We start from the raw sequence: 14,373 nt of genomic DNA on the forward strand, positions 1-14,373 counted from the left end.
TTATTTATTATTACTATCACCAACATCATTATCATCATCATCATTTATGATCTATATCATTATTATTTATTATTACTATCATCATTATCATTATCATCATCATCATTTATTATCTATATCATTATTATTTATTATTACTATCATTATTATCATTATCATCATCGTCTTTTTCATCTTCATCATTGCCAGCATCGCCAGTATATCGTAGTTTTCGCTTGCTGTATCTTTGAATGTTTTGTATAATAATTGAAACTAAATAAGTTTTGTATTGTCTTTTACAGTTATTATGCCACCGTCTGCACTTGACCAGCTAAGTAAGAGTATTCTCTAGTACTGTTGTAAACATTGAAGTAGGTTTCACTAAGCTGGCTTTGTAATATTTTGTTATATTTGTTGAATGTTTGCATAGTGCATATCATATTAATGGTTAGCTTGGTAAAACCCGCCAAGAAAATAGATACCATTATATAATTTACGAACAGTGTGAGTAAGGTGAACTTGTTTCTACAGTCAGTTCTCGTAATATCATAGCACAGTCAGTATTAAAAACATATTGACACCGGTAGCAAGGCCTACACCATTCAGATTTCACACCAACATGCGAAGAGTTTGTCACTGTCATGATCTACAATATTTGTTATTTTCATCATCGTACGTGTAATGGTTGCACTCTGGCACCCAGCGACCACATGTTTTATCTTTCAGCTCGCTTGAACATCGAGTATCCCATGTTGTTCAAACTGACCAATAAAAACACGGACAGGGTGACGCATTGCGGCGTGCTAGAGTTTGTGGCAGACGAGGGAAAGATCTACCTTCCATTCTGGGTGAGCATGCGGCCTAGGTTTCCGCTAATACTCCTCATACAGGGGCTCACATCTTCGCACACCCACGTTCTTCGAAACTCTCACTACTCACCACAACCATCACTTCGTCGTCGAGACAGTTATGACGACTACCGAGTGTCACTTCTCCTAGTTCGTGCGGCTCCGACGCTGCTGCTGCCGCCATGTGCTGATCAATCGCGGTTGTTTGCTTAGATGATGACCAATCTGCTGCTGGAAGAAGGAGGCCTCATCAAAGTGGAGAGTGTCTCGTTGCCCGTGGCAACGTTCTCGAAGTTCCAGCCACAGGCGCCGGACTTTCTCGACATCACAAACCCGAAAGCGGTGTATCCTTGCAGTTTCGGAAAGAGAGAGAGAAAGAGAGAGAGAGGGGGAGGAAGAGAGATAGAGAGGGAGAGAGAGAGAGAAAGAGAGAGCGAAAGAAAGAGGGGGATAACTTTATACATAATATGTTTAACCAGTGTTGGTTAAGCGCATAGATATTTAGTGGCGAGTGTTTGGCTTCTGGGTGGGTAGTGGGGAGATGTAGCCAATTGTTTTTATCAGTCTTTGATTAATCATGTAAGTCCTTGACTCTAAGTTGTCAGTCTAGAGAATGCACTACGAAGTTTTGCATGCCTAACATCCGGAGATGTCATTGCAATTAAATACAACGAAAAGGTAAGAAACTATTCGAAAAGGGATGGTAAATAGACAAACTGAAGGTTTAGACTAACGAAATCATCTTGCATTTTGTATGCGGAGCTGAAATTGTTATCAAATAAGTAATGCATTGATAATTACGAGGGTTACAGAAGATTGGTCTTCATTTACATAAAATGTAAAATAACCTGCTGCTGCTGCTGCTGCTGTTGCTGCTGCTGCTGCTACCACTATTACTACATGTTATTGCAGATATATGAGCTTTGTGTGCTAGAGACCAGGCCAGGCAAGGCCGTCAGCATCATTGAGTGTGACATGAACGTAAGATAATGACGTTTCTTTTCAAACATTATTGTCGTTTTGTGGATAGCATAAACTGTCTACTGAGCAGTAGTAATTAGCATTAGGTAAACAACAAGATAGATATCATGATGTTCGTGTGTAATTGAACTGGGTGTGCTGCCACTGGTCAAGTGCTTTGATGTTTCAATACACCTTATACTATACCAATTTGCATTTTGTTATAGTTACAGAATTAGTGTGATGCAGTTGTGAAAGCTCTGTGGACTGCTGATGTTGTGTTATCTATCATAATATCCAGTCAAAACATTGTGCCTAGGTCTTCATACTTAAAGCTGTACAGCTGCAGTGATGTCAAACTGTTGTAATTAAATAATAATTAACATGATAACGTTGCCTGCTGCAGTGTTGCCGTGACAACTGAAAGGCGGTCATTTTATCTCAATTGGTTTTGTGTAATTTCTGGCACCAACTTCATGTTTATAGGTGGAGTTTGCAGCGCCTATTGGATACCAGGAACCTCGATCACATCGTCAACAACCTGGTCAGGAGGAGGTAACTTCAGCCTAGTAACAATGTCTCTCTTCTTCGCGACCAATACCATGAAGAAGATTAATAACATTTAAAAAGGGGAAACAATTTATTCAAATTAATTTAAAAGGCAAAACGATTTATGTTTTGAAGCACACTTTAAACTTGCCGTTTTAAATGAGTAACCATATAGTCCGTTTTGTGCTTCCAAACTCGGATATTTGCTCTTATGTCGTTGTCAAATTTTAACGAAGTCTTGGCATGGTTTGCAGGAGACGCCAATGGACGATATCGTAGAAGCTGATGGGTTTGTTCCGTTCGCCGGTGAGGGAAACAGGCTGGATGGGAAAGAGAGGAGCGGTGATCTGTCACCTGTCAGCACGCCTCAAGGAGAGCAGAGGAGGTTAGTGTTGTCATTCACGGAAAACGGTATTATTAGAAGAAGTGTTAGTATTATAATTAGCAACGATATATTGGAGTTAATTGTGAAAATATCCATTCGACTGGGAGCGCTTGAGTAATGCAGGTTCATTTGTTTTGTATTATGTAGAAGCTATTGGCTAACCATATTCCTTGAGTGTGCTTGTATGTAATTGCATTTTCTGGCTTTGAGGTGTCTCTAGTTATATCTGCTCATCCATATGCTCTTGTGTTTTGAATGCAGAGGAATTCCAAACTGTGACTACAATAGGAGAAAGCTGACGTTCATCAGAGAAGTACGACCGATCAATAACACGGAAGCAGAGGTAGAAACAGAACCCATAGCTTACCATAATTATAGCAAAGTAGTTTTAGAACACATGGTTAATACGCAGGAGTAGCTACGCAAACTGATTTTATCTTGCGAATCGGTAGTATAGCACTATTTTGCCTTCTTATCGCTTCTGCTCGTTATTTCAAGTGGAATGCTATAGTGTGCATTAATTAATTAGAGGATTGGATTATTGATTGCTGTAGAACTGGCTTCCTATGTCTAGCCTATATTGACATAACGAGCATCTTCTAGATTTAATCAGAATGTTAGTTCATTGATCATTCAAAACAAAATTGCAGACTGCAATGGTGCCTGAGTTATAATTGCAGAGATGGAGATAGACGAAAGAAAAACAAAACTATCAACTAATCTCGCAATTAACTTCCCAACGTCCCTAAGCCGTGGTCCGCACTGTCTTCCCGCAGGAAAAGGAGTTGCAGCCTTTCGAGGCTTTCAAAGGAGAAGGTCAGAGCCTAAAACAGAAGCGAACGACAGCGAAGAACTGAGATTGTTCCCCCGTCGTTCTCGTCTCATCGTTCCGCATCCCGCTTCCGCATAGTCTTACCCACCATTGGACTTCATCATCATGTCGTCGATCGGCAAGGTAAACACGGGGCCGCGAATGCCAGCCCTCGGCGGACGTGACAGCACGAAGAGTAGTCAAACTGATGGCTGGTGGCTCCGCCGTTGATGACCAGTCAGGTGTTGGAATTCAAGCAGTGGGAACCGCTTTGTATTCTTCCGTCGGGATTCGCGTGTAGAATTGCCGCGAGTTTCCTGCGTGTAGGTGACGAAATTCGTTCTCCTGCGGGAAATGTTTCTTCCCAAAAAATGTTACGCCCGAATGTTTCTTCCCAAAAAATGTTCTGCCCAAAGGTTTCTTCCCCCCCCCGGATGGCTCCCGTAAACAGCATTCCGATGTGTCACTTTGATCCGGGGGATTTCCTCGTCTTATCGTCAAATTCTTGCGCAGACCTTTCATCGCTTATAAACGATCTGCAAACTATTCTGGACTAAGTGGTTGCAACGGATGCCTAAAACTGGCTGGCTATTATTTGCAGAGGTGGTTGAGCAACAATTTTATATTTATGCATTGAATATGTGTACTATATAGTGATTATAGTTGTTGTCCAGCCAGCAAGTAAATGTTTGTCGTTTCTATTTTATGCGAGCGTGAATGTGAATAATGACTTCGTATAATATAATATAAAAATGAAATATTTATCATCGAAGCAAATGCTATTAATCGTTGTCATCTAATGTTTATGTATTATTTACACTTAATTCAAGAGTTTTGACAGATTAAAATTAACAAACCATGTGTTTGATAAACTATTTTATATTATAACAGTAACTAGTCATCATATTTCACCATAACCAATGACTAACATGAGCAAAAGTAAAATTCGAGTGTGAGTGGGTTATGCACGTTGAGCAATGATTGGATGCATGACCAGGTATAATCATGCACAGTATTATAACAGCTAAAAACTAGGATCACATATTTATTGGTAGAACTGCAGATACGTGCAGTTCTTCTAATTCAACCCCAGGTCTACTATAAGTATAAGCACCAGTATCGCTAACAACAAAGGAATGGTTACCTTCTATACACTATACCAATAAAAAAAACTTCCATGGCTTTCTAAAACTAGCTAACAACGCTAGCAGATTGTCTGCACAGTATCTAAGGAGCAGTCTACCAAGCTCAATAGATGTTTGTATATCATGGACTAGTGGATCGACAGTAGAACGTGCTTGGTGCAGTTACCTGCTGTGTCTAATCTCACCAAGGTCATGGAATCAGGGTGTGGTCAATACTAACATCTACCATGCTATCCTGCATAGCTGTATGCTTTACTTCGGTGCCGGTGCTGCGATGGTTCCTTTGTAGCCAACGTTTGTCGGCGGAACATCATTGAATATGATTACAAGTCTGAAATGAAATAGATAAGAGATATATTGTTTCCAGCAACCTTGTTCTCACTCTCAAATATATCAGATTCAACCAAATTAATCACGCATTCAACATGCTTTAAGGATACTCTCCACGTTGTGCACGGGTATTGCTCTAGTGAAGATTAAACGTTTATTGGCGAATGAATCGAATCAATCACTTGTTTTATTTATAGAGGAGATATATCTCTATGCTCAAGCCAAAAAATTTCATGAAATTTCCAGCACCTAATTATGTTACCACACAAATTTTGAATTTTTATGTAAAAATGGTATTTTGGATATTTCTCAACTACCAGAAAGAGTGAGGATACAAAATTTTTGCCACATGTTAAGCACAATATGGACCAAAATAGCGCGTCAGGATTTTTCTTTAATTTTCATATTTACCAAGAAAACTCGAAAAAACTGCTTAAAAATCAAGTTGTGTGTTAAAATAGAAAATTTTAGCGAATAAAGAGGCATAACTAATAAAGTACGGCACTTAATAACAATCCCTGACACGCTTCTTTACCACAATATGTTACCATTAAAACGAGTGTAAAATTAAATTAATCCGAGTTGTAATCACAGAGAAATATCCATTTATACATCGGCTACTATGTCAGAAATCGAAACGGAGAAATCATCGTTTTTCTATTTTTAACAATGAGTGACCGCCTGTGTGCAAAATGGGTGAACGTATGTGATATATCTATTGTTAGTACTTACTGCGACATATCCATGACTAACTGACACCACTAAATTGGTAAAATGTTCCATGCACCTTGAGAAATTCTGAGAAATTAAGAGGTTACCATGCAGAACGCACGAACTCCACTCATCCTGACATCACAAAGCTAATATGTCAACAAACGCATGCCTTGTACCACACTACAGTAAGGTGTGTTGCTAGGTGTTAGAACTATTTTGGGCGTGGGATACTTGTTGGATCACTAGCAGATGTACATGAATGTACATGAATACATGTAATGACAGCTGTAGCAGGGTTGACGCTGAATGATACTGGCTATAGTTAATATCATGGTTGTATCATGTCTCTGATGTCATAATGACGTCAGCCGCTGCTTACTACACATGTACGCGGGCAAGCAAAAACGCTCTGACAGTTCACATGTACCGTTATATGAAGAAATGAGCACGTACACAGGTGGCACATAGTGTTAGACATCGAATAAAGTTGAAAACGAAAAATCGATGAAATTTCATGCACAACGTGGCGAGTATCCTTAACATTAACCAATTGATTTAAGTACATGCAATCGGTTCAAAACACAACAATCGAAAACTAATCAAACTAATTTAATTCTCTGTAATGAACGGCAACTGGTCGCACCTTTCGGCAGGGATCGCCAGTTCTTTGACGACAAAGTCGTTCAGAACGCGCGAGTACTCCGCGTTCTTGGCCGGGTCGCCAAACACAGCGAACGACCAGATGTTGAGTGATGCCATCGGATCCTCTCCCGCCCTCCACATGCGTGCACCGCCAGTAACAGTCAGGGAAAGTCTCTGCAATACGACACTGTCACTATAGTGCACATAACATACCAGTAACCATGGTTATTAACTTATTACTAATATTTACACGGGTCCTAATGTATTTTAGTCAACATTTATTGTCAAAACAGAAGCCGATTTGATATTAAGTTTAACATGAACATGTCGATAAAGAATAAGAATGTACACTTTTTGTAAAGATTAAAGAAATGCCTAGATACCTCTGGTGGCTTCCCAAGAGCCTCTGAAAGCAGTTCGCCAAGCTTTACGTGAAGGTTCCCCGGTAGTTCTTTATCCGGAATGTTCGTTACAAACTCACACAGCGGCATGATTGTTGCTAAACGAGGGGGAAATATAGCAATTAATATCATTTATATGTTGAAGAATCGGGTATACCATGAGTTTAGCATTTGTATTGGTGAGTATCTGTATTAGTACAGCTACTGAATTATGGACTGCACCCAATACCATCATGGCTATATATATATATATTGCCCTACAATTCATTTCTTTCGCGGCCAAGGACAACTTTCACCCACGCGCGCGCGTCAGTGAGTGTTACATAAAGTAAAGAAGCGATATCTCTATCTATCTCTCTATAGAACGAACGTACAATCGCACTATGGGGATGTGTTCCAGGCTGCAGTGATATGCAATTTCAGATTTTCAGCTGCTGCTGATGATGCTGCTGCTGCAGCTGTTGCTGTTACTGCTGCTGCTGATGTCAGTGAGGATGATTACAATGATAATGATGATGATGACGATGACGCTGCTGCTTCTGCTGTAGCTCTAGTACTATAGCCTGCGTACAGTTGCCTATGCGGGCTATAGTACTAGAGCTACTTCTGTTGCTGCTGGCGGTGCTGCTGGCAGTAGTACTGCATGTACGATGATGGACTCAACAACAACCAACAGCCTTGTAGTAGCTAGTCGATATGTGTAACTAGGTAGGGCCTATATCATATGGTACTGCTATTTCTACTACCACAACCACAAGTCTAGTCATGTATGATGTTGTAGCATCAGCAAACCGGCCCGTATCGTTCTGCCACAGTCACGCCCAACACTGTCACTGAGATGAATGAAGTAGCAGGTACAACCATAGCTCCAAGAAACGCGGTATTGCTAGGGTTACAATCCGTATAGACAATCCGTATATTACAATCCGTATAGACAATCCGTCGCACAGCCTGGTCGGGCTAGTACAACCACAACTTACAAGCACCAAGGTCAACTACTACTAGTACTACTAGTACTAGCAACTAGTATTGCGGTTGGACATATTTGGTTGGCAGACCTCTGGTAGGGTGTACCTAGGCAATACATATCCGAACTACAACGTTTACAGTATGTGTTTCAGCGTATCAAACCATGATCAAACTAACCTAGTAACTACTGTACTAAACTACCGACTTTCACCATAGAATGAATTCACCACTTTCCTAGCTCCAAGAAACGGTATTGCTAGGGTTAGACAATCCGTATAGACAATCCGTCACACAGCCTGGTCAGGGCTACACCTGTCCTGTCTTGTGTCGCACCGATAATGATGATGGTTGTTTACCGCTTTTATCGCCATCTACCGGCAGGATTCTCGAAAAACCTGTCATTGCTGATAGATCAGTATAATTATGTGTATCTGTCATACATGTTCAGTATCTTCCCAAACAATATTGAAACTATACATTTAAAGTTAAAAACACCTACTTCAGAGTAGCTTGGTATGAAATAGTATTCCCCGTATCCCACTTTAATATTTGTAAAGTGGCCAGTCATCCCCCAATTTCCCTATATCCTAGTATAGGAGATTTACTTTGCGTTTGTGCATCAAAGTTGTGAACGTTGTATATATAATATGTAGACGGAAATGTAATTCTGTTGAACCCATTTGTTTAAAACGACAAGCATAGGGTCGTAGATTGATCAGCTTCCTATTGGGAGGAGACAAGATTTCTTGACTAACCTCAGTAATTGTGCACTGGAGAGAGAAACGCAGCTCCCAGGCAACGTACTGTAAGGGTTGATCCTTACACGGTCGGTTCTCCTGGTCGTCTGGTAGAATGAAGCACCCCGAGTCGATCCCAGGCGGTCCTTATATACGCTGGCAGCCGTGGCCTTGCCTGGCTTGCCGTGAATCCTGGGTCGAAGCCTGTATGTGAATCCTGTAGAATCCCGTAGAATGGCTTCGACTCGTAGGTGACGGTATAGACACCTTACAGTACATAGTGTGGCGTGGGGCTGGGTGTTGGGCGGCAACTGGTTTCACTAATGACTACGTGCAGATTTACACGCGTTTATGGTTATTTAGATTTTTATCAGTAGAGTATATTTCCCTTATTAGTGTTACGTTAGCCGAGTACATCTGTCGTCCGACAATAAATATTTAAAACAGCAGGAAAATTTCAAACAAAACCTCTTTATTATCCTTAAATAATCATCGGTGAACAATCGTCCGTCATGTATATGCAAAAAAAGAGAATAAGAACGTTGTTCCTGAAGAGAATTGAGTAGTGGATGCTAGGCGATCAATCACCACAGCCATTACGTAACGTTATTGCTATATCCATGAGGTCTTCATTACTCTAACCGACCGCTATATTAACCGTAACAATTAATATACTGAGTGTCATTCTCACTGAGCTGTATATATATATATATATATATATATAATTTATTAATAATAATATTATTAATTATAAAGTTTTATTTTAAGTTGTTAATCATAATTAAACATTTAAAATTAAGAATAATATTAATGATAAGCATGTTATTATATATACAGCTCAGCGCTCGTTCATTACGTGCCGAGAGCACTATATATATACATGTATACAATGTATACACAATATATATATATATATCAGGAGTAGATAATGTATACAATGTATACAATGTATATATTGTTCTCAGGTTACGCGCCCCAGCATGAGTGCATGGTGCTGCCATCTGAATTGTTACGATAGCGACCAGCTCGAGGCAAATTCGGGAAGTTGAACAATCACAGAATAAAAACGACTGAAATGCTTACACTACACACTAAATCGCTAAATCGCTGGACTTCTTCCAGATTCCAAATTTCGTGCACATTGCGCACATACTATGATATGAACTCCATATGCTCGCGTGGGTCATTGTCTTTAAATGCTCTCCTTGATCGAATAATAACAATTAATGTCATAAACACAGATATAAACTGTAACGACATATTATTATGAATAATAATAATAGTAGGAATGCTGCGTCATTATTGCCAGTACACGTGTTGATAATAGACTACAAATGTGGAATTTGAGCTACGAATGAAGCATTGTTTTTTAATAGTTTTTCACAGATATCGATCTACTCGCACTATAAAAAAAAACACGCATATAGCGCTGCATATTCGCACGTTGCGCTTACAGCAATTAATCGTAGTAAACAGTTTCACTCCAGCTCTACCCGTATTGTCCTTCGCTCCCGCTGTAGTTGGCTGCATGGGAATTAAGATGTGCTGCCAAAACTTTGCGGTATACGAAGAAAACGTTCGGTAGTCACAACAGATACCACAGGTGGTTGCATGAGAAGATATGCCGCCAGATCTAAGAGGTATACGAAGAAAACGTTCAAACTTAATCGGGTAGGTGTCGCTAGACACAACAGATAGTACCACAGGTGGCTGCATGAGAAGATATGCCGCCAGATCTCAGAGGTATACAAAGGCAACATTACACTGAGCATGCCAAACTAAACGGGGTTTGTTAGGCACATCAGACACTTACACGGCTTATGCCGGTGTTTTTGATATCTCGCATGGCCTCAAGAATAGATCATGCGCTAGTAAACCTCGCATTCGCCTGTCAGTAGAACACCGCAACTGCGTTTGAAAAGTTTGGAGTGAGAGGGAATCCAGGCGGAAGCAGAGCCAGCGGAATCGATGCGTGTTTATTATCGATCGGATATTGATTAGCATCGTGACACTATCGTCGTAACTACCTTAGAAAGAAAGCCATCTCGTGTCAAGAACCGAATCTGTGTGAGATCGATTCGCCACTGGGGGGGGGCGCTGTACGTAAACGAGGTTGCTTCGCGCAGCCAGTACTAGTACGTGCTTGCTTACTAAGGTTAATTTTACTAACGGAGTTATTTGCTGATTTCTGACCAATGATGCATTTCAGAACAAACAAACATAACAAATACGGGTACATTTAAACGTGTCATAGCAAATCATCACGGCGTTGTGCTATATACAGTCGCGAGTCAATTCAAATGAGCGGATTAGGATAGAATTATTAGTAACAATGAATGCTGCACAAGATAATTAATTATTATGTTCTGAATACCGTGTTGCGTTGACTTCTCGACTGCAATGATAGTAAATGTCACCAGGTGGCGTGCTTATTAGCAAGAGCTAATGATACATTGTACAGTACATTGTATAATACATTGTATAATACATTGTATAATACATTAGTAATACATTGTGCATTACATTGTATAATACATTGTATAATACATTAGTAATAATGTGCATTACAATGTTTATAATACATTGCATAATACATTGTATATACGATTCAGTAATACATTGTGTAATACAATTGGGTATACATTCATTCTGGTATAATACATTGGTATTCACTTGTGTATTACATTGTATACATACATTGTATAAAATACATTGCTAAATTCATTGTATAATACAGTTCGGTAATACATAGTGTATTTCATTGCAGTAATACATTGTGTATGAGCATTGCATAATACGTATTGTATGAATACTTAGTAATACATTGTGTATTACATTGTATAATTCATTGTATAATACATTGGTATTACATTGTGTATTACATTGTATAATACATTGTATAATACATTGTATAATACATTGCATAATACATTGTATAATACATTGGTAATACATTGTGTATTACATTGTATAATACATGTATTATTAGCTTTTGATATTAAGTCTTTTACACCATACAGAATTAAACATTTCACCCACTCAGGAGGTGATTAGTTTTTGCAGGTTGCTTGTTTAAATATGGCTAAATGTGTACGCCAACTGGTGGCGATTGTTTGTCTATCGAATATAGCCGAGCAGGTCAATCTAAAATGGCTCACATAATATAATAAATATCATTATGGCGTGCATTCTTTGCAACAGTGACAGCAATAACCTCTTGCAAATACAATATAACACGTTTTAAGTATTGCTAATTTAATTTAACTTAGATTAAAAATTATGTATAATATTATATTTAAGTTTAACAATCAATCTGTACAATGCATAGGTAACAGCATTATCATGCAAAAAAATTGTAAATTGTTGTTTTTGCATTATCGTGCAAAATGTGTATATATTATAACGTCATAGTAAAAATTGTATGCATAAGCCTACAATATCACTAGAATATCTTAAGTATAAAGACAAACGTGGTAAGAATTATAACACCATAATGTATAACAATGTAGTGAATACATAACAAACGTTTCGTAACTTTCGTTCTGACATTCTCGACAAATACTGAAGCTGGTGGACTAACGTAAAATGTCGCTTAGAATAACACACATTTTTTCCCATATGTTATTATCAATTCATAGATTATCTATGAAGACAATTTGCTCTGGAACCACACTTTGATATATATACATGTGTGTATATATATATATACATATATATATGTATGTATATATATACCAGCATTTTCAGCAGCAGCAGATTTGATGTATTTCTTGAAAGCGTCACCTTACGATAGTAGCGTCACCGACGATAGTAGCGTCACCGACGACAGTAGCGTCACCGACGACAGTAGCGTCACCTTACGATAGTAGCGTCACCGACGACAGTAGCGTCACCTTACGACAGTAGCGTCACCGACGACAGTAGCGTCACCGACGACAGTAGCGTCACCTTACGACAGTAGCGTCACCGACGACAGTAGCGTCACCTTACGACAGTAGCGTCACCGACGACAGTATGATGTGAGAATGTCGAACCGCGCTCTCTCACTTCGCGAGATATCACATCGTCACGGAGGACACATATCAACCCATTGCGACAAACCGCCGTCGCTGTGACCTCATCGTCTGCACCGCAGCATGCACTCGGCCCTGCAATGTCTTCTGCGTTCACCTTCGCATATCATAGATTTAATTGATTCTCGCGATTTCGAACGCGCAGTTTCCGGGAGCGGTTTGCCATCTTTGCAGTGGAAGCGTTGCCGCGTTGTATCTTAAGATTATGTTGCCGTCGACCCAGTGTCGCTGAGTTATATGTATAAATATGTTTTAACGTCGCAGGCGAGTGTTGCAGCATTGCAAGTATTGCAAATCGGTCGAGTGTTGCAGCATTGCAAGTATTTCAAATCGATTGATTATTGCAGCATTGCAAGTATTGCAAGTCGATCGAGTGTTGCAGCGTTGTAAGTATTGAAAGTCGATCGAGTGTTGCAGGGTTGCAAGCATTGAAAGGTAATCGATTATTGCAACGTTGCAAGTATTGCAATCGATCGAATGTTGCAGCGTTGTAAGTATTGCAAGTCGATCTAGAGTTGCAGCGTTGCAAGTATTGCAAGTCGATCTAGAGTTGGAGCATTGCAAGTATTGCAATCGATCGATTATTGCAGCGTTGCAAGTATTGCAGTCGATAGTGCGTTAATTGCAGATCGCAGACCGAGAACACGTGATAGGCGGTAATCTATCTAGCGATCAGTATCGACAACATATGCAAGATATGTGAGCGCTCTGGCTACCATCACCTAGGCATAGGGTATAATATGTATATATAATAATGCATATACATATAAATAAGAGCTAATAATACTTTATAATAATAATATATATTAGCTTTTGATATAAATACGATAGTTAAAAATGTAGGAATATCGTTATAGGAAAATCGAAAAACCGCTCATGAATAATCGAGCGTGTTGTAATGAATTAATTGCCTAATGACTAGATTTCTTAAGGGCCGACACGAAAACCAACTGCCCTAAAAACCTAAATAACTACAAGAATCCGGTAAGGAGACATGTGTGATGAAACGCTAAGCGTTGCTACTATAAGCGTAAGGTGAAGCTGGTGAACCTCATTGATAGCTGCCGCCAGGTGTCGCTAGCTAGGCGGTTCGTCTCGTGCAGCGTCGAATATTGCCGACTTTTCACTCAGCTGCGTCCTAGTCGCCTAGCAACGCGCGTGCGTCCTGGTCGCCTAGCAACGCGCGTGCGTCCTGGTCGCCTAGCAACGCGCGAGCATCTGTCTTGTAAGATTGCTCGCGCGTAGTTACTCACGCGTGAGCGGATGTGGAACCTTGCGGATATAGATGGCGCAGCGAGCGCGCCGCGACGCGCATGCGCAGTCAGCAGTCTTGAGCTTTTCTCGCAGCGTCGACGCCGAACGTCGACGCGCGCGTCTGTACATTATTGCATAGCGACGACGCGACGACGTCGGCTGGCCGAGACGCCGACGCCGACGATGTTATCACACTGGTCGCCCGCGCGTTGCCGCGTCCGTCGTCGGCGCTGACTCACGCGACGCAGCGACGACGCAGAACAACGAGCAGCGTCAGGAGCGCGCAGAGCGTTGGAAGACGGCGTGAGAGATGCTGAGAGATGGATTTGGCATCGTTACAGAGGTCGTTGTTGCAGAGACACATGAAGCCTGTGAAGGACGACTCGTGCATGCACGTCGGCGCGATTTGCATGGTAAACTCGTGATTGGACGTGCACGTGCGGCGCGTCACCTGCTGCGCTGAAACACCGAAACGGAAACGGGGACTGATGACGACGCTGAACGTGTTGGGGTGAAGTTTAAATTAAAGATGGTGGAGGCTGGGGCGGTGGGTGGGCGTGGGGTGGCGTGACGCGG

At 40.6% G+C, this 14,373-nt stretch overlaps 2 protein-coding genes across 4 annotated transcripts in view; one reads left to right on the forward strand and one right to left on the reverse strand.

The window, feature by feature from the left end:
- Positions 1–4,300, forward strand: part of LOC106814708 (ubiquitin fusion degradation protein 1 homolog) — a 13,516-nt gene extending 9,216 nt beyond the window's left edge. The window contains exons 3-11 of the mRNA XM_014819056.1: positions 282–314; positions 706–827; positions 1,041–1,171; positions 1,433–1,505; positions 1,740–1,808; positions 2,274–2,342; positions 2,591–2,721; positions 2,983–3,064; positions 3,498–4,300. Coding sequence (XP_014674542.1) covers positions 282–314; positions 706–827; positions 1,041–1,171; positions 1,433–1,505; positions 1,740–1,808; positions 2,274–2,342; positions 2,591–2,721; positions 2,983–3,064; positions 3,498–3,578 — 791 coding nt within the window. The 3' untranslated portion in view covers positions 3,579–4,300. The remainder of the gene's footprint in view (positions 1–281; positions 315–705; positions 828–1,040; positions 1,172–1,432; positions 1,506–1,739; positions 1,809–2,273; positions 2,343–2,590; positions 2,722–2,982; positions 3,065–3,497) is intronic.
- A 93-nt stretch (positions 4,301–4,393) lies between these two features.
- LOC106814712 (MIF-like protein mif-2) lies at positions 4,394–8,073 on the reverse strand. 3 transcript variants are annotated; one of them, XM_014819061.1, is made up of 4 exons: positions 7,939–8,073; positions 6,747–6,862; positions 6,365–6,537; positions 4,394–5,008 (listed from the first exon to the last, which is right to left on the reverse strand). In XM_014819061.1, exons 2-4 carry the CDS (start codon positions 6,852–6,854, stop codon positions 4,930–4,932), a joined length of 360 nt encoding a protein of 119 aa, XP_014674547.1. In that variant the 5' UTR covers positions 6,855–6,862; positions 7,939–8,073; the 3' UTR covers positions 4,394–4,929. The 3 variants fall into 3 exon arrangements, with proteins under 3 accessions (XP_014674547.1, XP_014674545.1, XP_014674546.1); XM_014819059.1 differs by having other exon boundaries at positions 7,911–8,073; XM_014819060.1 differs by having other exon boundaries at positions 7,945–8,072.
- Between the last annotated feature and the right edge of the window lie 6,300 nt (positions 8,074–14,373).

The sequence above is a fragment of the Priapulus caudatus genome, unplaced genomic scaffold (genome assembly GCF_000485595.1).
Source record: "Priapulus caudatus unplaced genomic scaffold, Priapulus_caudatus-5.0.1 Scaffold967, whole genome shotgun sequence".
In the NCBI taxonomy this organism is placed as follows: Eukaryota; Metazoa; Priapulida; class Priapulimorpha; order Priapulimorphida; family Priapulidae; genus Priapulus; species Priapulus caudatus.